Genomic DNA, 21,684 nt, shown 5'->3' with positions numbered 1-21,684 from the left:
CAAGAGTTAATAAGTAAATACGATTGATAAGCTGAAAGCTGAAAGAGTATTTAATAAAAACAGTTTTGCGTAAATTTAGAGTAGCGAGAAAAAGAAGAGAAAGAAAACAAGAAAGGTTTCTGTAATGAAGAAAATTTAAAAGAGCATCTTGAAAATTTTCTTTAGCAATAGGGAGTCTTGATTGTAACAATTATTGTAACTCCAATGGTAATGGGCTAGTAGTTGCTAGTGAATAATGTAACAATGTAGAGAGTGTAATTGGGAAAAAAAAAATGTTATGGGATAATGTTGAAATACACGATAGTACCATGACATATATTCCAACACCATGGTTATTATCGCACTGTATGTTGATGATTTACTTATTTCTGGCAATTCTTCTGAAGTCATTGCCAAAACCAAGTCTTCTTTGTCATCTATGTTTAAGATGAAAGACTTGGGCCCAGTCGAGCAGTTCCTTGGCATGAGAGTTAAGCAGTCACCTTATCATATTACTGTGTGTTGAGCATGCAATGTTGTCGCAGACTAGTGCAGTTGATAATGCACGTGAGTTTGGGTGGGAAACTATGGTTGACAATCTATGTTTATTTTAGTTTTAGCCGCATTAGGTTTAAGCCCTTATGTGACTGTGGTTACCCTCCTTAATTTGTTACAAAGTTGAAGTGTAATACAAACCCACTCAACTTTGGGACAAACCCAAATGAAAAATTTTCACCACTGCAAATTTTTCTTTCCCTCAGATATTTAAGGAAGGTTTCTTCCCCAACTTTTATAATTTTTCTTTTCCTTTTTCTTTCTTCTTATATAACTGTTTTATCTTATATATTTCAATATATACTTTTCTTGGATAATATTTTCTATTATTATCATGACTTCCCGTGTCACAGTTCAACAGGTTATGGGCCGCACTTCGGCTTATATTAATCTTACTTCCTCTGAAAAACTCACTCCTCTCAACTATCATGTCTGGGCTACTAAGATCCTTTTGGGTCTTCGTGCTATGAATAATGGTGTCCACCTTTATGTCGAAGCTGGTACTGTCAATCCAGCTGCTAATGAATCCCTCGAAGACCTCACCGCCTCGCTTGATACCGTCGTCCATGATGTCATCCTCAACAACATTTCTCCTGAGTTGATCGAACATGTTAATGATGTGGCCATTAGAGGCCGTGACCTCTGGCTTTATCTTCATCAGGAGTATAGTCAACTTCAACCCGCCGATGTCATCTCACTTATGAAATCCCTCTATGCTGGCAATATTGATGTTGGTCCAAAGTTTGTTTCTTCTGTTCGTTCTTATGTTGCTACATGGCGTTCCATCTACCAATCATTGTCGCCTGATTCGGTTGTGGCCTTCAACGCTTTGGCCTCAATGGGTCCCAATTGTGAGCGCTTCATCCAGTACGCCTTGGAGCACCGCTTTGATAGTAACAACAATACTGACAACCTTGATATCAACAACTTCATCCGGAACACTGATAAATGGGCCAAGTTGTTGAAGATTACTGGACCTCCAGCTACTCTTTCGACTGAAGCGTTCGTTGCTTCATCAAAGAAGTACAATAACAAATCTAAGGGTGATGGTATTAAATGTTTCCGTTGTAAGAGGCGTGGTCATACTTCCAACAATTGTCATGTCTCTTGGGAAGAGGTTCAGGCTGCTCGCCAAGATAATAAGGATGACAAGGAATCTAAGGAGGCTAAAACCTCAAGAGGTTGGTTTGCTGAGACTATTGATGAATTTTCTGAGATAGTTAGTTGATGATGATCCATTTGTGAGTTCCGCTTTTGTGTCCGAGACATCTGTTGTTTCTGAAAAGTTTGGTAACAGTTGCTCCGAGTCGTTTGATGATTTGGAATCCGAACTTTTTGATTCTTCTGAGCCGTGTGTCGGCGATGAAGATTGTTTTGTTTGTTGAGCATGCAATGTTGTCGCAGACTAGTGCAGTTGATAATGGACGTGAGTTTGGGTGGGAAACTATGGTTGACAATCTATGTTTATTTTAGTTTTAGCCGCATTAGGTTTAAGCCCTTATGTGACTGTGGTTACCCTCCTTAATTTGTTACAAAGTTGAAGTGTAATACAAACCCACTCAACTTTGGGACAAACCCAAATGAAAAATTTTCACCACTGCAAATTTTTCTTTTCCTTGGGTATATAAGGAAGGTTTCTTCCCCAACTTTTATAATTTTTCTTTTCCTTTTTCTTTCTTCTTATACAACTGTTTTATCTTATATATTTCAATATATACTTTTCTTGGATAATATTTTCTATTATTATCATGACTTCCCGTGTCACAGTTCAACAGGTTATGGGCCGCACTTCGGCTTATATTAATCTTACTTCCTCTGAAAAACTCACTCCTCTCAACTATCATGTCTGGGCTACCAAAATTCTTTTGGGTCTTCGTGCTATGAATAATGGTGTCCATCTTTATGTCGAAGCTGGTACTGTCAATCCAGCTGCTAATGAATCCCTCGAAGACCTCACCGCCTCGCTTGATACCGTCGTCCATGATGTCATCCTCAACAACATTTCTCCTGAGTTGATCGAACATGTTAATGATGTGGCCATTAGAGGCCGTGACCTCTGGCTTTATCTTCATCAGGAGTATAGTCAACTTCAACCCGCCGATGTCATCTCACTTATGAAATCCCTCTATGCTGGCAATATTGATGTTGGTCCAAAGTTTGTTTCTTCTGTTCGTTCTTATGTTGCTACATGGCGTTCCATCTACCAATCATTGTCGCCTGATTCGGTTGTGGCCTTCAACGCTTTGGCCTCAATGGGTCCCAATTGTGAGCGCTTCATCCAGTACGCCTTGGAGCACCGCTTTGATAGTAACAACAATACTGACAACCTTGATATCAACAACTTCATCCGGAACACTGATAAATGGGCCAAGTTGTTGAAGATTACTGGACCTCCAGCTACTCTTTCGACTGAAGCGTTCGTTGCTTCATCAAAGAAGTACAATAACAAATCTAAGGGTGATGGTATTAAATGTTTCCGTTGTAAGAGGCGTGGTCATACTTCCAACAATTGTCATGTCTCTTGGGAAGAGGTTCAGGCTGCTCGCCAAGATAATAAGGATGACAAGGAATCTAAGGAGGCTAAAACCTCAAGAGGTTGGTTTGCTGAGACTATTGATGAATTTTCTGAGATAGTTGATGATGATCCATTTGTGAGTTCCGCTTTTTGTGTCCGAGACATCTGTTGTTTCTGAAAAAGTTTGGTAACAGTTGCTCCGAGTCGTTTGATGATTTGGAATCCGAACTTTTGATTCCTCTGAGCCGTGTGTCGGCGATGAAGATTGTTTTGTTGGTCAAGTTTCTGAGTATTGTTCAAACTCAGGACTTGATATTGATTCAGTTGGTAAACCGTTTGTTGGTTCCACTGATGATTCTTGTTTTAATTCTGAACCGTATGTCGGTTCTACTGTTGTTTGTTTGGAGTCTGAACCGTGTGTCAGTTCAGCTCCTATTTGTTTTGATTCTGAATCGTTGGTCGATTCGGATATTGTTCCTTTTGATTCTGAACCGTTGGTCGGTTCTTCTTTTATTCTTGTTCTGATTCTAAACCGTTGGTCGGTTCTGATGATGATATTGTCTTACCTTCTTTTGATTTTTGGTGGATTCAATTACTGAACCTTCTCCGCCTATTGTTAAACCTATTGTTACACCAAAATCCCGTTTTTCTCCATTCTTTTACTTATCTTTTGTTACCATCATGTTGTTTTCCTTGATTTTAATTGTCGTCTGGCATCCTTCTTCAATCTTGGATTTAAGTCATTCAGTCCATCACGTTTTTGTTGCTGAATCTACTACTTCTGCTGAGGCCAACTTAGTTGTTGGGTCTGATTCTTTTGACTTTATCCATGATACCGGTGCTACCAGTCACATTTGCAATAACATCTCATATTTTTCTTCTCTTCGTCCCACTTCGGCTACCATTCGTGGTCTTGGTTCTGCTACTGCTGAGGGGGTTGGCGACATTGTCGTTGATCTTCTTGGTAAAGATGACCAGCCTTGTGACCGCGTTGTTCTTCGAGATGTTTTATATGTTCCTAAGATTCCTCGCAATTTATTTGCTGCTCGTCGAGCTACTGCTGGTGGTTGTCGGTTCATTCAAGACCTTAACCATATTTCTGCTGTTGAAAATGGCAAAACTCGAGTCCACGCCATTGCCATGGGTGACTTGTACTTTTGTCGTTTTCGAGTTGTTTTGCCTTCCAAGCCAGTTCATGAGGTGTTTGCTGTTGAGTCGTCTGCCAATCTTTGGCACAAGCGACTTGGTCACGCCAGTGTGGACGTTCTCAAGAAATTATCTAAGTCACTTTCTGTCAAGCCTACTCATTTTGAGGTTGTGGATAGTCATAAGTGTGACGCTTGCTTTGGGTGGCAAAGCCACAGCATTGCCATTTAATGGTACCACAGAAAAAGCTAGTCGTCCTTTGGAATTATTTGTTTCTGATTTGAGCGGTCCTCATGTCGCTACCCCTGTGGGTCATCGTTATGTCTTAACCATTATGGATTATTATTCCAGGTACTCTTATGTTGAGTTGTTGGTTAGGAAAAGTGATGCAAGTCTTGCCATTCGTAACTTTATTGCTAGGTGTGAATCTTATTTTTCTGGTGATTCTGCTGGTGATCGAGTTGCATATTTTCATTCTGATAATGGCGGCGAATACATTTCCAAAGACCTGGAGCAGTTCTTTGTGTCTAAGGGTATCAAGCATACTTATACAGTTCCTCATACTCCTCAACAAAATGGTGTTGCTGAGCGATTGAATCGCACATTATTTGAGAAAGCCAAGTCTATGCTTTTATATGCTCATGCTCCTGAATACTTATGGGGTGAAGCTGTCAAGTCTGCTAATTATATTAGGAACCGTCTTCCTAGTCGTACCACTGGTGGTGTTGCACCTCTTCAACTTTGGACTGGTAAACCTCCTAGTTATCACCATATGAAAGTATTTGGTTGTCAAGCTACAGTTGTTCTTCCTGGTGCTAAAAGAGAATCTAAGTTAAGTTCAAATGCTGAAGCTGGTGTTTTTGTTGGGTATTCTTTGGATCGTACAGCTTATCGAGTTCTTCTTGATTCAAGCATTGTTGAAGCCAGGAGTGTTTACTTTGATGAGTCCAAATTTCCATTCATGAAAAGTGATAAAGACTTGTCTATTAATGGTACTGGTGTTGGGTTTAGTGTTGGTTCTGGTTCAGGGTCCATGTCAGGACCTTGTTTTGATTCTAAGGGGACTGGTTTAGGATCTAATGTTAGGGTTAATTCTATTGCTAGTTCTGATTCAAGTTCTGGTTCTAGTTTTGGGTCTCATAGATCTTTACCAGCATCCTCATCTGGTTCTGGTTCTATTTGTGCGTTACCGTCTCCGTCTCCGTCTTCTTCTCCGTTTCATTCTCCGTCGCCGCCTCCTTCTTCTTCTTCTTCTATTATTGTTCATAAGCCTCGTTCTGTTCGTCGCATTTTGTCTACACCTTCTGCTCCTCTTGAGTCTCCTACTCTTCCTTCTATTGCTTCAGTTCCATCTCTTCCTAGTTCTCCTATTCTTCCACCTTCAGATCATGATGTCTCTATCTCTCCTGACTCTAGTCCTATTATTTCTTCTTCGGAATATATTCCTTCACAATTAGACTTATCTGAAGCTGGTCCATCTATTAATGAATCTGATATTTCAGGTGATTCTGGGATCTCGCAACGAGGGGGTGATATTGGGTTTCAACCGTCTATCATTGCTTCGTCTCCCACTCCACCACCTTCTGTTGAATTGGAAGTAGTGCCACTTAGTCAAGAATCTCCTTCGTCTGATCTTGTTAATTCTCTTGACCAAGCTGGTGTTAGTGTTGTCACTAAGGATGATACTCAAGCTGTTTTGCCTAAATCTCGATCTCGTGTTGTTGCTGTTCGTTTACCTTCTATAACTCCTGCCAAACGCCCGAGTTCTGATGACATTGTTTCACCTCCTTCTAAACACCTTTGTGAAAATTCTTTGAAACAATCTCCAGTGTCTGCAACACCTGCAAAACGTCCAGCTGAAGAAGAGTGTATTTCTTATCGTCGTCTCAAATCTCTCCGCTTTGAGTATGATGATGTGGCTTTACTTGTTTTACAGATCCTAGTAGTTTTGAAGAAGCTATGTCTAGTGAAGAAGCTGAGTTTTGGCTTGAAGCCTGTGTTATTGAAATGTCGTCTCTTAAACGCAATGGTACTTGGGAATTGGTTGATCTCCCACCTGGTCGCAAGGCTATCAATAGCAAATGGGTGTTTAAAGTTAAGCGCAAAGCTGACGGTTCAATTGAACGTTACAAAGCTCGTCTCGTGTGTATTGGATTTTCGCAAGTTGAAGGTATTGATTATACTGAAACTTTTGCTCCTGTTGTTCGTTACGAGACTGTGAGGATTGTTCTTGCTATTGCTGCTCAGTTTGGGTTCCAGGTTCATCATATGGATGTCGAGACTGCATTTCTTAATGGTGATCTCAAAGAAGATATTTATATGAGACAACCTAAAGGCTTTGTTGTCAAAGGTCAGGAATCTAAAGTGTGTCATTTGAAGAAGTCTTTATATGGTTTAAAGCAAGCTCCTTTGTGTTGGAATGAGAAGATTCATGGTGCTCTTGTCAAACTTGGGTTTATTCGTAATGAAAGTGACTACGGTGTGTATACCAAAGGATCTGGGTCTACCATGGTCATTATTGCACTGTATGTTGATGATTTACTTATTTCTGGCAATTCTTCTGAGGTCATTGCCAAAACCAAGTCTTCTTTGTCATCTATGTTTAAGATGAAAGACTTGGGCCCAGTCGAGCAGTTCCTTGGCCTGAGAGTTAAGCAGTCACCTTACCATATTACTGTGGATGTTTCACGTTATATTTTTGACATGTTAGAGGAGTTTGGTATGCAGAACTGTTCAAGTGTCAAGACTCCTTTACCCACTCGCGATCTTTCTGATTTTTCCGAGTCTGACTCTGCTACCGATGCCTCCATGTATCGCAGTATTATTGGTAAGCTGATTTATGCTGCTAATTGTGCTCGTCCTGATCTTGCTGTTGCTGTTAGCTTTCTTTGTCGATATATGCAGAATCCTAAGTCTATTCATATGGAAGCTGCTAAGCATACTCTTCGTTATCTTAAGGGTACTGCTGAACTTGGTCTTGAATATCGAGCTCAGAAAGTCTACAAGCTTGTTGGCTATAGTGATGCCGATTATGCACAGGACAAGCAGGACCGTAAGTCCTTTACTGGGTATGTTTTCATTCTGTCTGGTGGTCCCATTACTTGGGCTTGTCGAAAGCAAGTTAGTCCTGCATCGTCCAGCGTCGAGTCTGAGTACATGTCATTGTCTGATGCGTCTAAGGAATGTTTCTGGATTAATCAGTTGTTGTCCCTTTGCAAGATTCCTGTTCCGTTGCCAGTGACTATGTTTGAGGACAATCAGGGATGTATTGCTTTGGCTCAGAACCCAGTGTTTCATCGTCGCACCAAGCATATTGATGTTCGGTATCATGTTGTCCGTCACTATATTCGCAGTGGAGTGATTCATCTGGAGTATCTTGATACTCAAGTGATGTTGGCAGATATGTTTACTAAGAATCTTGGTCGTGTGAAGTTTGAGACATTGAGGGGACTACTTGGTATGAAGGCAGTAGGTGATTCTGCGACAAGGGGAGGTGTTGAGCATGCAATGTTGTCGCAGACTAGTGCAGTTGATAATGGACGTGAGTTTGGGTGGGAAACTATGGTTGACAATCTATGTTTATTTTAGTTTTAGCCGCATTAGGTTTAAGCCCTTATGTGACTGTGGTTACCCTCCTTAATTTGTTACAAAGTTGAAGTGTAATACAAACCCACTCAACTTTGGGACAAACCCAAATGAAAAATTTTCACCACTGCAAATTTTTCTTTTCCTTGGGTATATAAGGAAGGTTTCTTCCCCAACTTTTATAATTTTTCTTTTCCTTTTTCTTTCTTCTTATACAACTGTTTTATCTTATATATTTCAATATATACTTTTCTTGGATAATATTTTCTATTATTATCATGACTTCCCGTGTCACAGTTCAACATTGTTGGTCAAGTTTCTGAGTATTGTTCAAACTCAGGACTTGATATTGATTCAGTTGGTTCCACTGATGATTCTTGTTTTAATTCTGAACCGTATGTCGGTTCTACTGTTGTTTGTTTGGAGTCTGAACCGTGTGTCAGTTCAGCTCCTATTTGTTTTGATTCTGAATCGTTGGTCGATTCGGATATTGTTCCTTTTGATTCTGAACCGTTGGTCGGTTCTTCTTTTATTTCTTGTTCTGATTCTAAACCGTTGGTCGGTTCTGATGATGATATTGTCTTACCTTCTTTTGATTTTTTGGTGGATTCAATTACTGAACCTTCTCCACCTAATGTTAAACCTATTGTTACACCAAAATCCCGTTTTTCTCCATTCTTTTACTTATCTTTTGTTACCATCATGTTGTTTTCCTTGATTTTAATTGTCGTCTGGCATCCTTCTTCAATCTTGGATTTAAGTCATTCAGTCCATCACGTTTTTGTTGCTGAATCTACTACTTCTGCTGAGGCCAACTTAGTTGTTGGGTCTGATTCTTTTGACTTTATCCATGATACCGGTGCTACCAGTCACATTTGCAATAACATCTCATATTTTTCTTCTCTTCGTCCCACTTCGGCTACCATTCGTGGTCTTGGTTCTGCTACTGCTGAGGGGGTTGGCGACATTGTCGTTGATCTTCTTGGTAAAGATGACCAGCCTTGTGACCGCGTTGTTCTTCGAGATGTTTTATATGTTCCTAAGATTCCTCGCAATTTATTTGCTGCTCGTCGAGCTACTGCTGGTGGTTGTCGGTTCATTCAAGACCTTAACCATATTTCTGCTGTTGAAAATGGCAAAACTCGAGTCCACGCCATTGCCATGGGTGACTTGTACTTTTGTCGTTTCCGAGTTGTTTTGCCTTCCAAGCCTGTCCATGAGGTGTTTGCTGTTGAGTCGTCTGCCAATCTTTGGCACAAGCGACTTGGTCACGCCAGTGTGGACGTTCTCAAGAAATTATCTAAGTCACTTTCTGTCAAGCCTACTCATTTTGAGGTTGTGGATAGTCATAAGTGTGACGCTTGCTTGGGTGGCAAAGCCACAGCATTGCCATTTAATGGTACCACAGAAAAAGCTAGTCGTCCTTTGGAGTTATTTGTTTCTGATTTAAGCGGTCCTCATGTCGCTACCCCTGTGGGTCATCGTTATGTCTTAACCATTATGGATTATTATTCCAGGTACTCTTATGTGGAGTTGTTGGTTAGGAAAAGTGATGCAAGTCTTGCCATTCGTAACTTTATTGCTAGGTGTGAATCTTATTTTTCTGGTGATTCTGCTGGTGATCGAGTTGCATATTTTCATTCTGATAATGGCGGCGAATACATTTCCAAAGACCTGGAGCAGTTCTTTGTGTCTAAGGGTATCAAGCATACTTATACAGTTCCTCATACTCCTCAGCAAAATGGTGTTGCTGAGCGATTGAATCGCACATTATTTGAAAAAGCCAAGTCTATGCTTTTATATGCTCATGCTCCTGAGTATTTATGGGGTGAAGCTGTCAAGTCTGCTAATTATATTAGGAACCGTCTTCCTAGTCGTACCACTGGTGGTGTTGCACCTCTTCAACTTTGGACGGGTAAACCTCCTAGTTATCACCATATGAAAGTATTTGGTTGTCAAGCTACAGTTGTTCTTCCTGGTGCTAAAAGAGAATCTAAGTTAAGTTCAAATACTGAAGCTGGTGTTTTGTTGGGTATTCTTTGGATCGTACAGCTTATCGAGTTCTTCTTGATTCAAGCATTGTTGAAGCCAGGAGTGTTTACTTTGATGAGTCCAAGTTTCCATTTATGAAAAGTGATAAGGACTTGTCTATTAATGGTACTGGTGTTGGGTTTAGTGTTGGGTCTAGTATTGGTTCTGGTTCAGGGTCCATGTCAGGACCTTGTTTTGATTCTAAGGGGACTGGTTTAGGATCTAATGTTAGGTTAATTCTATTGCTAGTTCTGATTCAAGTTCTGGTTCTAGTTTTGGGTCTCATAGATCTTTACCAGCATCCTCATCTGGTTCTGGTTCTGGTTCTATTTGTGCTTTACCGTCTCCGTCTTCTTCTCCGTCTCATTCTCCGTCGCTTTCTTCTTCTTCTTCTTCTATTATCGTTCATAAGCCTCGTTCTGTTCGTCGCATTTTGTCTACACCTTCTGCTCCTCTTGAGTCTCCTACTCTTCCTTCTATTCCTTCTGTTCCATCTCTTCCTAGTTCTCCTATTCTTCCACCTTCAGATCATGATGTCTCTATCTCTCCTGACTCAAGTCCTATTGTTTCTCCTTCGGAATATATTCCTTCACAATTAGACTTATCTGAAGCTGGTCCATCTATTAATGAATCTGATATTTCTGGTGATTCTGGGATCTCGCAACGAGGGGGTGATATTGGGTTTCAACCGTCTATCATTGCTTCGTCTCCCATTCCACCACCTTCTGTTGAATTGGAAGTAGTGCCACTTAGTCAAGAATCTCCTTCGCCTGATCTTGTTAATTCTCTTGACCAAGCTGGTGTTAGTGTTGTCACTAAGGATGATACTCAAGCTGTTTTGCCTAAATCTCGATCTCGTGTTGTTGCTGTTCGTTTACCTTCTATAACTCCTGCCAAACGCCCGAGTTCTGATGACATTGTTTCACCTCCTTCTAAACACCTTTGTGAAAATTCTTTGAAACAATCTCCAGTGTCTGCAACACCTGCAAAACGTCCAGCTGAAGAAGAGTGTATTTCTTATCGTCGTCTCAAATCTCTCCGCTTTGAGTATGATGATGTGGCTTTACTTGTTTTACAGATCCTAGTAGTTTTGAAGAAGCTATGTCTAGTGAAGAAGCTGAGTTTTGGCTTGAAGCCTGTGTTATTGAAATGTCGTCTCTTAAACGCAATGGTACTTGGGAATTGGTTGATCTCCCACCTGGTCGCAAGGCTATCAATAGCAAATGGGTGTTTAAAGTTAAGCGCAAAGCCGACGGTTCAATTGAACGTTACAAAGCTCGTCTCGTGTGTATTGGATTTTCGCAAGTTGAAGGTATTGATTATACTGAAACTTTTGCTCCCGTTGTTCGTTACGAGACTGTGAGGATTGTTCTTGCTATTGCTGCTCAGTTTGGGTTCCAGGTTCATCATATGGATGTCGAGACTGCATTTCTTAATGGTGATCTCAAAGAAGATATTTATATGAGACAACCTAAAGGCTTTGTTGTCAAAGGTCAGGAATCTAAAGTGTGTCATTTGAAGAAGTCTTTATATGGTTTAAAGCAAGCTCCTTTGTGTTGGAATGAGAAGATTCATGGTGCTCTTGTCAAACTTGGGTTTATTCGTAATGAAAGTGACTACGGTGTGTATACCAAAGGATCTGGGTCTACCATGGTTATTATTGCACTGTATGTTGATGATTTACTTATTTCTGGCAATTCTTCTGAGGTCATTGCCAAAACCAAGTCTTCTTTGTCATCTATGTTTAAGATGAAAGACTTGGGCCCAGTCGAGCAGTTCCTTGGCATGAGAGTTAAGCAGTCACCGTACCATATTACTGTGGATGTTTCACGTTATATTTTTGATATGTTGGAAGAGTTTGGTATGCAGAACTGTTCAAGTGTCAAGACTCCTTTACCCACTCGTGATCTTTCTGATTTTTCCGAGTCTGACTCTGCTACCGATGCCTCCATGTATCGCAGTATTATTGGTAAGCTGATTTATGCTGCTAATTGTGCTCGTCCTGATCTTGCTGTTGCTGTTAGCTTTCTTTGTCGATATATGCAGAGTCCGAAGTCTATTCATATGGAAGCTGCTAAGCATACTCTTCGTTATCTTAAGGGTACTGCTGAACTTGGTCTTGAATATCGAGCTCAGAAAGTCTACAAGCTTGTTGGCTATAGTGATGCCGATTATGCACAGGACAAACAGGACCGTAAGTCCTTTACTGGGTATGTTTTTATTCTGTCTGGTGGTCCCATTACTTGGGCTTGTCGAAAGCAAGTTAGTCCTGCATCGTCCAGCGTCGAGTCTGAGTATATGTCATTGTCTGATGCGTCTAAGGAATGCTTCTGGATTAATCAGTTGTTGTCCCTTTGCAAGATTCCTGTTCCGTTGCCAGTGACTATGTTTGAGGACAATCAGGGATGTATTGCATTGGCTCAGAACCCAGTGTTTCATCGTCGCACCAAGCATATTGATGTTCGTTATCATGTTGTGCGTCACTATATTCGCAGTGGAGTGATTCATCTGGAGTATCTTGATACTCAAGTGATGTTGGCAGATATGTTCACTAAGAATCTTGGTCGTGTGAAGTTTGAGACATTGAGGGACTACTTGGTATGAAGGCAGTAGGTGATTCTGCGACAAGGGGAGGTGTTGAGCATGCAATGTTGTCGCAGACTAGTGCAGTTGATAATGCACGTGAGTTTGGGTGGGAAACTATGGTTGACAATCTATGTTTATTTTAGTTTTAGCCGCATTAGGTTTAAGCCCTTATATGACTGTGGTTACCCTCCTTAATTTGTTACAAAGTTGAAGTGTAATACAAACCCACTCAACTTTGGGACAAATAAATGAAAATTTTCACCACTGCAAATTTTTCTTTCCCTTGGGTATATAAGGAAAGTTTCTTCCCCAACTTTTATAATTTTTCTTTTCCTTTTTCTTTCTTCTTATATAACTGTTTTATCTTATATATTTCAATATATACTTTTCTTGGATAATATTTTCTATTATTATCATGACTTCCCGTGTCACAGTTCAACACTTTACCCACTCGTGATCTTTCTGATTTTTCCGAGTCTGACTCTGCTACCGATGCCTCCATGTATCGCAGTATTATTGGTAAGCTGATTTATGCTGCTAATTGTGCTCGTCCTGATCTTGCTGTTGCTGTTAGCTTTCTTTGTCGATATATGCAGAATCCTAAGTCTATTCATATGGAAGCTGCTAAGCATACTCTTCGTTATCTTAAGGGTACTGCTGAACTTGGTCTTGAATATCGAGCTCAGAAAGTCTACAAGCTTGTTGGCTATAGTGATGCCGACTATGCACAGGACAAGCAGGACCGTAAGTCCTTTACTGGGTATGTTTTTATTCTGTCTGGTGGTCCCATTACTTGGGCTTGCCGAAAGCAAGTTAGTCCTGCATCGTCCAGCGTCGAGTCTGAGTACATGTCATTGTCTGATGCGTCTAAGGAATGCTTCTGGATTAATCAGTTGTTGTCCCTTTGCAAGATTCCTGTTCCGTTGCCAGTGACTATGTTTGAGGACAATCAGGGATGTATTGCTTTGGCTCAGAACCCAGTGTTTCATCGTCGCACCAAGCATATTGATGTTCGTTATCATGTTGTCCGTCACTATATTCGCAGTGGAGTGATTCATCTGGAGTATCTTGATACTCAAGTGATGTTGGCAGATATGTTTACTAAGAATCTTGGTCGTGTGAAGTTTGAGACATTAAGGGGACTACTTGGTATGAAGGCAGTAGGTGATTCTGCGACAAGGGGAGGTGTTGAGCATGCAATGTTGTCGCAGACTAGTGCAGTTGATAATGCACGTGAGTTTGGGTGGGAAACTATGGTTGATAACCTATGTTTATTTTAGTTACAGCCGCATGAGGTTTAAGCCCTTATGTGACTGTGGTTACCCTCCTTAATTTGTTACAAAGTTGAAGTGTAATACAAACCCACTCAACTTTGGGACAAACCCAAATGAAAAATTTTCACCACTGCAAATTTTTCTTTCCCTTGGATATTTAAGGAAGGTTTCTTCCCCAACTTTTATAATTTTTCTTTTCCTTTTTCTTTCTTCTTATACAACTGTTTTATCTTATATATTTCAATATATACTTTTCTTGGATAATATTTTCTATTATTATCATGACTTCCCGTGTCACAGTTCAACACCCAGGAGCTTCATCCTTAGATTCCAGAGCAAAAGCATAGATGTAACCAGAAAATGCATCAATGATATTCAGCATGTACCTGGCCCCTGAAGAGGCAGGACCTATGGGACCGACGAGATCAGCATGAATCTGGGCTAACGGAGCCGTGGATTCAGAAGCTATATGCTTATCCGGAGAAGTGAACCGCTTAATGCTTCTTGACGTGCCACATATGACACAGTCCTTGATCAACTCTTCGTCACGCTTGGTCACCTCAAAGGGAGTATCAGCAAGCTTGGCTAAATGCTTCACCGAAGTCAAAGAGCAATGAGCAAACCGAACATGACAGTCAAGGGCCTGCGAATTCAACACGGCCTCCTTTGCAATAAATTTGAGAGACGGTGAAAGGACAGGAAGTCCCTTTCCAACAGCGAGAGCTGATTTATCAACCTTCCTCATAGCTTCTGGTCCTTGTCTGCAAATCTGATCCCAGTCAATTGAATTTCCTGAGAACTTGAAGGAGCCAGTTGGAGGTACGATATTCCTAGTAAACTTTACCGGAACAATGTTGGCACAAATGTGAGACTTGGCATCTCTGGCACCGCCAACCCTACCAACCTTTTCCTCACCAAAATAGGCCAGACAATCCCCACTTGGGACCGTATGAAAAGAAACATTGTGCGTGCGCCAGACAGAATCAGAAAACAAATTGCTAGACCCAGTAGGAAAATAAAGTGCGTCAGCAATATGGCAAATATTGGTGCCACCGTCACCTTTTAATACAACGGCAATTTTACCTTCCCCTTCTAACACGATGTCAGAACCACCATAGGAGCTGATAGTTTTGGGGCTGCTGTATTTCTCATACGACACAAAGTAGCTGTTGTCTGAGATAAGATGACCAGTAGCATTTCCAGAATCAAGAACATTTGGAAGATTTGTTTCACCCACAGAGGCGATTTGGTTAGCAGGTGGAAGAAAAGCAACTGGTGAATAATCACTGCTTCCGCCGTCATTATCAAATACGTCTTGGATAGCCCGAGCAACAGAGCAAAGAGTTTCAACATCGTCGCGAGCCACCTCAAGATATTCGGTAGCTTTCAAGGCAGCAACTTTGTTTTGACCATCAGAGTTCGACTTTCTAGCTTGCTTGTCTTCATTGTTACGCCTCTTGTTGCCACCAGACCCCTTGGACCACTGTTTCCCCTTTCCTTGCTTGGTATCAGAGTGACCAGCTTTCTTCGAGGTTTCCTGCTTGGATTCCTGCTTGGGTTCTTGCTTGGGTTCCTGCTTTGACACGACTTTTGATGAACCGTCAATAATTCTTCGACCTTTTACGAAGGCTGCAGAAGTTGCTTCAACTAGCGCTGGGATTTCAACTGAATCACAGGGGCTCCATCCTCCAGATCTTGACTTGAAAATGTCGACAAACTTGGTAATCCCCCAGAGATGACTTGTTGAGCATGCAATGTTGTCGCAGACTAGTGCAGTTGATAATGCACGTGAGTTTGGGTGGGAAACTATGGTTGACAATCTATGTTTATTTTAGTTACAGCCGCATTAGGTTTAAGCCCTTATATGACTGTGGTTACCCTCCTTAATTTGTTACAAAGTTGAAGTGTAATACAAACCCACTCAACTTTGGGACAAACCCAAATGAAAAATTTTCACCACTGCAAATTTTTCTTTCCCTTGGGTATATAAGGAAAGTTTCTTCCCCAACTTTTATAATTTTTCTTTTCCTTTTTCTTTCTTCTTATATAACTGTTTTATCTTATATATTTCAATATATACTTTTCTTGGATAATATTTTCTATTATTATCATGACTTCCCGTGTCACATGTTGGAATATACGTGTGTCGTGTTGAGACCTGTTGAGTGTAGGGTCCAGTTCCAACACTATCCACCGTTTGTGTATCACGAGATTTTCCCAGTAACATCATGAAAGAGTTACTACTTAACAATAAGTAGGCTCTGTGGTGTAGTGGTAACACGCACTCAGGCCATATGAGTGAGACTGGGGTTCGATCCCCCGTAGTGCCGTTCTTTTATGGTTGTCCAGCTTAGCTTCCTATTTTAGCTGTTCAACATCACAGTTCAACAGGTTATGGGCCGCACTTCGGCTTATATTAATCTTACTTCCTCTGAAAAACTCACTCCTCTCAACTATCATGTCTGGGCTACTAAGATCCTTTTGGGTCTTCGTGCAATGAATAATGGTGTCCATCTTTATGTCGAAGCTGGTACTGTCAATCCAGCTGCTAATGAATCCCTCGAAGACCTCACCGCCTCGCTTGACACCGTCGTCCATGATGTTATCCTCAACAATATTTCTCCTGAGTTGATCGAACATGTTAATGATGTGGCCATTAGAGGCCGTGACCTCTGGCTTTATCTTCATCAGGAGTATAGTCAACTTCAACCCGCCGATGTCATCTCACTTATGAAATCCCTCTATGCTGGCAATATTGATGTTGGTCCAAAGTTTGTTTCTTCTGTTCGCTCTTATGTTGCTACCTGGCGTTCCATCTACCAATCATTGTCGCCTGATTCGGTTGTGGCCTTCAACGCTTTGGCCTCAATGGGTCCCAATTGTGAGCGCTTCATCCAGTACGCCTTGGAGCACCGCTTTGATAGTAACAATGCTGACAACCTTGATATCAACAACTTCATCCGGAACACTGATAAATGGGCCAAGTTGTTGAAGATTACTGGACCCTGCTACTTTTTCGACTGAAGCGTTCGTTGCTTCATCAAAGAAGTACAATAACAAATCTAAGGGTGATGGTATTAAATGTTTTCGTTGTAAGAGGCGTGGTCATACTTCCAACAATTGTCATGTCTCTTGGGAAGAGGTTCAGGCTGCTCGCCAAGATAATAAGGATGACAAGGAATCTAAAGAGGCTAAAACCTCAAGAGGTTGGTTTGCTGAGACTATTGATGAATTTTCTGAGATAGTTGATGATGATCCATTTGTGAGTTCCGCTTTTGTGTCCGAGACATCTGTTGTTTCTGAAAAGTTTGGTAACAGTTGCTCCGAGTCGTTTGATGATTTGGAATCCGAACTTTTGATTCTTCTGAGCCGTGTGTCGGCGATGAAGATTGTTTTGTTAGTCAAGTTTCTGAGTATTGTTCAAACTCAGGACTTGATATTGATTCAGTTGGTTCCACTGATGATTCTTGTTTTAATTCTGAACCGTATGTCGGTTCTACTGTTGTTTGTTTGGAGTCTGAACCGTGTGTCAGTTCAGCTCCTATTTGTTTTGATTCTGAATCGTTGGTCGATTCGGATGTTGTTCCTTTGATTCTGAACCGTTGGTCGGTTCTTCTTTTATTTTTTTTGTTCTGATTCTAAACCGTTGGTCGGTTCTGATGATGATATTGCCTTACCTTCTTTTGATTTTTGGTGGATTCAATACTGAACCTTCTCCGCCTATTGTTAAACCTATTGTTACACCAAAATCCGTTTTTTCTCCATTCTTTTCTTATCTTTGTTACCATCATGTTGTTTTCCTTGACCTTAATTGTCGTCTGGCATCCTTCTTCAATCTTGGATTTAAGTCATTCAGTACATCATGTTTTTGTTGCTGAATCTACTACTTCTGCTGAGGCCAACTTTTAGTTGTTGGGTCTGATTCTTTGACTTTATCCATGACACTGGTGCTACCAGTCACATTTGCAATAACATCTCATATTTTTCTTCTCTTCGTCCCACTTCGGCTACCATTCGTGGTCTTGGTTCTGCTACTGCTGAGGGGTTGGCGACATTGTCGTCGATCTTCTTGGTAAAGATGACCAGCCTTGTGACCGCGTTGTTCTTCGAGATGTTTTATATGTTCCTAAGATTCCTCGCAATTTATTTGCTGCTCGTCGAGCTACTGCTGGTGGTTGTCGGTTCATTCAAGACCTTTAACCATATTTCTGCTGTTGAAAATGGCAAACTCGAGTCCACGCCATTGCCATGGGTGACTTGTACTTTTGTCGTTTCCTTCCCGAGTTGTTTTGCCTTCCAAGCCAGTTCATGAGGTGTTTGCTGTTGAGTCGTCTGCCAATCTTTGGCACAAGCGACTTGGTCACGCCAGTGTGGACGTTCTCAAGAAATTATCTAAGTCACTTTCTGTCAAGCCTACTCATTTTGAGGTTGTGGATAGTCATAAGTGTGTGACGCTTGCTTGGGTGGCAAAGCCACAGCATTGCCATTTAATGGTACCACAGAAAAAGCTAGTCGTCCTTTGAGTTATTTGTTTCTGATTTAAGCGGTCCTCATGTCGCTACCCCTGTGGGTCATCGTTATGTCTTAACCATTATGGATTATTATTCCAGGTACTCTTATGTGGAGTTGTTGGTTAGGAAAAGTGATGCAAGTCTTGCCATTCGTAACTTTATTGCTAGGTGTGGAATCTTATTTTTCTGGTGATTCTGCTGGTGATCGAGTTGCATATTTTTCATTCTGATAATGGCGGCGAATACATTTCAAAGACCTGGAGCAGTTCTTTTTGTGTCTAAAGGGTATCAAGCATGCTTATACAGTTCCTCATACTCCTCAACAAAATGGTGTTGCTGAGCATTGAATCGCACATTATTTGAAAAGCCAAGTCTGTGCTTTTATATGCTCATGCTCCTGAATACTTGTGGGGTGAAGCTGTCAAGTCTGCTAATTAGGAACCGTCTTCCTAGTCGTACCACTGGGTGGTGTTGCACCTCTTCAACTTTGGACTGGTAAACCTCCTAGTTATCATCATATGAAAGTATTTGGTTGTCAAGCTACAGTTGTTCTTCCTGGTGCTAAAAGAGAATCCAAGTTAAGTTCAAATACTGAAGCTGGTGTTTTTGTTGGGTATTCTTTGGATCGTACAGCTTATCGAGTTCTTCTTGATTCAAGCATTGTTGAAGCCAGGAGTGTTTACTTTGATGAGTCCAAGTTTCCATTTATGAAAAGTGATAAAGACTTGTCTATTAATGGTACTGGTGTTGGGTTTAGTGTTGGTTCTGGTTCAGGGTCCATGTCAGGGCCTTGTTTTGATTCTAAGGGGTCTGGTTTAGGATCTAATGTTAGGGTTAATTCTATTGCTAGTTCTGATTCAAGTTCTGGTTCTAGTTTTGGGTCTCATAGATCTTTACCAGCATCCTCATCTGGTTCTGGTTCTGGTTCTATTTGTGCTTTACCGTCTCCGTCTCCGTCTTCTTCTCCGTCTCATTCTCCGTCGCCACCTCCTCCTTCTTCTTCTTCTATTATTGTTCATAAGCCTCGTTCTGTTCGTCGCATTTTGTCTACACCTTCTGCTCCTCTTGAGTCTCCTACTCTTCCTACTCTTCCTTCTATTCCTTCTGTTCCATCTCTTCCTAGTTCTCCTATTCTTCCACCTTCAGATCATGAAGTCTCTATCTCTACTAATTCAAGTCCTATTGTTTCTTCTTCGGAATATATTCCTTCACAATTAGACTTATCTGAAGCTGGTCCATCTATTAATGAATCTGATATTTCAGGTGATTCTGGGATCTCGCAACGAGGGGGTGATATTGGGTTTCAACCGTCTATCATTGCTTCGTCTCCCACTCTACCACCTTCTGTTGAGTTGGAAGTAGTGCCACTTAGTCAAGAATCTCCTTCGCCTGATCTAGTTAATTCTCTTGACCAAGCTGGTGTTAGTGTTGTCACTAAGGATGATACTCAAGCTGTTTTGCCTAAATCTCGATCTCGTGTTGTTGCTGTTCGTTTACCTTCTATAACTCCTGCCAAACGCCCGAGTTCTGATGACATTGTTTCACCTCCTTCTAAACACCTTTGTGAAAATTCTTTGAAACAATCTCCAGTGTCTGCAACACCTGCAAAACGTCCAGCTGAAGAAGAGTGTATTTCTTATCGTCGTCTCAAATCTCTCCGCTTTGAGTATGATGATGTGGCTTTACTTGTTTTTACAGATCCTAGTAGTTTTGAAGAAGCTATGTCTAGTGAAGAAGCTGAGTTTTGGCTTGAAGCCTGTGTTATTGAAATGTCGTCTCTTAAACGCAATGGTACTTGGGAATTGGTTGATCTCCCACCTGGTCGCAAGGCTATCAATAGCAAATGGGTATTTAAAGTTAAGCGCAAAGCTGACGGTTCAATTGAACGTTACAAATCTCGTCTCGTGTGTATTGGATTTTCGCAAGTTGAAGGTATTGATTATACTGAAACTTTTGCTCCCGTTGTTCGTTACGAGACTGTGAGGATTGTTCTTGCTATTGCTGCTCAGTTTGGGTTCCAGGTTCATCATATGGATGTCGAGACTGCATTTCTTAATGGTGATCTCAAAGAAGATATTTATATGAGACAACCTAAAGGCTTTGTTGTCAAAGGCCAGGAATCTAAAGTGTGTCATTTGAAGAAGTCTTTATATGGTTTAAAGCAAGCTCCTTTGTGTTGGAATGAGAAGATTCATGGTGCTCTTGTCAAACTTGGGTTTATTCGTAATGAAAGTGACTACGGTGTGTATACCAAAGGATCTGGGTCTACCATGGTTATTATTGCACTGTATGTTGATGATTTACTTATTTCTGGCAATTCTCCTGAAGTCATTGCCAAAACCAAGTCTTCTTTGTCATCTATGTTTAAGATGAAAGACTTGGGCCCAGTCGAGCAGTTCCTTGGCATGAGAGTTAAGCAGTCACCTTACCATATTACTGTGGATGTTTCACGTTATATTTTTGACATGTTGGAGGAGTTTGGTATGCAGAATTGTTCAAGTGTCAAGACTCCTTTACCCACTCGTGATCTTTCTGATTTTTCCGAGTCTGACTCTGCTACCGATGCCTCCATGTATCGCAGTATTATTGGTAAGCTGATTTATGCTGCTAATTGTGCTCGTCCTGATCTTGCTGTTGCTGTTAGCTTTCTTTGTCGATATATGCAGAGTCCGAAGTCTATTCATATGGAAGCTGCTAAGCATACTCTTCGTTATCTTAAGGGTACTGCTGAACTTGGTCTTGAATATCGAGCTCAGAAAGTCTACAAGCTTGTTGGCTATAGTGATGCCGACTATGCACAGGACAAGCAGGACCGTAAGTCCTTTACTGGGTATGTTTTTATTCTGTCTGGTGGTCCCATTACTTGGGCTTGTCGAAAGCAAGTTAGTCCTGCATCGTCCAGCGTCGAGTCTGAGTATATGTCATTGTCTGATGCGTCTAAGGAATGCTTCTGGATTAATCAGTTGTTGTCTCTTTGCAAGATTCCTGTTCCGTTGCCAGTGACTATGTTTGAGGACAATCAGGGATGTATTGCATTGGCTCAGAACCCAGTGTTTCATCGTCGCACCAAGCATATTGATGTTCGTTATCATGTTGTGCGTCACTATATTCGCAGTGGAGTGATTCATCTGGAGTATCTTGATACTCAAGTGATGTTGGCAGATATGTTCACTAAGAATCTTGGTCGTGTGAAGTTTGAGACATTGAGAGGACTACTTGGTATGAAGGCAGTAGGTGATTCTGCGACAAGGGGAGGTGTTGAGCATGCAATGTTGTCGCAGACTAGTGCAGTTGATAATGCACGTGAGTTTGGGTGGGAAACTATGGTTGACAATCTATGTTTATTTTAGTTACAGCCGCATTAGGTTTAAGCCCTTATATGACTGTGGTTACCCTCCTTAATTTGTTACAAAGTTGAAGTGTAATACAAACCCACTCAACTTTGGGACAAACCCAAATGAAAAATTTTCACCACTGCAAATTTTTCTTTCCCTTGGGTATA

The 21,684-nt window shown here is 41.1% G+C and overlaps 5 protein-coding genes across 5 annotated transcripts; 4 read left to right on the top strand and 1 right to left on the bottom strand.

Annotated features, from left to right (window-relative positions):
- Positions 1 to 868: 868 nt before the first annotated feature.
- Positions 869 to 1,762, top strand: SAPINGB_P006205 (uncharacterized protein; the record flags this gene model as incomplete). The annotated part of the gene is made up of 1 exon (XM_032000917.1): positions 869 to 1,762. One exon carries the CDS (start codon positions 869 to 871, stop codon positions 1,760 to 1,762), a length of 894 nt encoding a protein of 297 aa, XP_031856808.1.
- A 520-nt stretch (positions 1,763 to 2,282) lies between these two features.
- SAPINGB_P006204 (uncharacterized protein) lies at positions 2,283 to 3,648 on the top strand (the record flags this gene model as incomplete). The annotated part of the gene is made up of 2 exons (XM_032000916.1): positions 2,283 to 3,185; positions 3,295 to 3,648. 2 exons carry the CDS (start codon positions 2,283 to 2,285, stop codon positions 3,646 to 3,648), a joined length of 1,257 nt encoding a protein of 418 aa, XP_031856807.1.
- An 82-nt stretch (positions 3,649 to 3,730) lies between these two features.
- On the top strand, positions 3,731 to 13,677 carry SAPINGB_P006203 (uncharacterized protein; the record flags this gene model as incomplete). Its single annotated transcript, XM_032000915.1, has 8 exons — positions 3,731 to 4,398; positions 4,448 to 6,100; positions 6,163 to 7,736; positions 8,121 to 9,861; positions 9,915 to 10,043; positions 10,100 to 10,858; positions 10,921 to 12,409; positions 12,832 to 13,677. 8 exons carry the CDS (start codon positions 3,731 to 3,733, stop codon positions 13,675 to 13,677), a joined length of 8,859 nt encoding a protein of 2,952 aa, XP_031856806.1.
- A 295-nt stretch (positions 13,678 to 13,972) lies between these two features.
- SAPINGB_P006202 (uncharacterized protein) lies at positions 13,973 to 15,901 on the bottom strand (the record flags this gene model as incomplete). Its single annotated transcript, XM_032000914.1, has 2 exons — positions 13,973 to 15,491; positions 15,813 to 15,901. The coding sequence occupies 2 exons, from the start codon at positions 15,899 to 15,901 to the stop codon at positions 13,973 to 13,975; spliced, it is 1,608 nt and encodes a 535-aa protein (XP_031856805.1).
- Positions 15,902 to 16,065: 164 nt separating this feature from the next.
- SAPINGB_P006201 (uncharacterized protein) lies at positions 16,066 to 21,532 on the top strand (the record flags this gene model as incomplete). The annotated part of the gene is made up of 7 exons (XM_032000913.1): positions 16,066 to 16,655; positions 16,771 to 17,156; positions 17,210 to 17,276; positions 17,629 to 17,923; positions 17,973 to 18,134; positions 18,184 to 18,352; positions 18,636 to 21,532. 7 exons carry the CDS (start codon positions 16,066 to 16,068, stop codon positions 21,530 to 21,532), a joined length of 4,566 nt encoding a protein of 1,521 aa, XP_031856804.1.
- Positions 21,533 to 21,684: the final 152 nt, after the last annotated feature.

This window comes from Magnusiomyces paraingens (genome assembly GCF_902498895.1).
Source record: "Magnusiomyces paraingens strain CBS 517.90 genome assembly, contig: contig5, whole genome shotgun sequence".
Taxonomy (NCBI): Eukaryota; Fungi; Ascomycota; class Dipodascomycetes; order Dipodascales; family Dipodascaceae; genus Magnusiomyces; species Magnusiomyces paraingens.
Note: the sequence above shows the minus strand (reverse complement) of the source record. Positions and strands in the feature narration are given on the sequence as shown.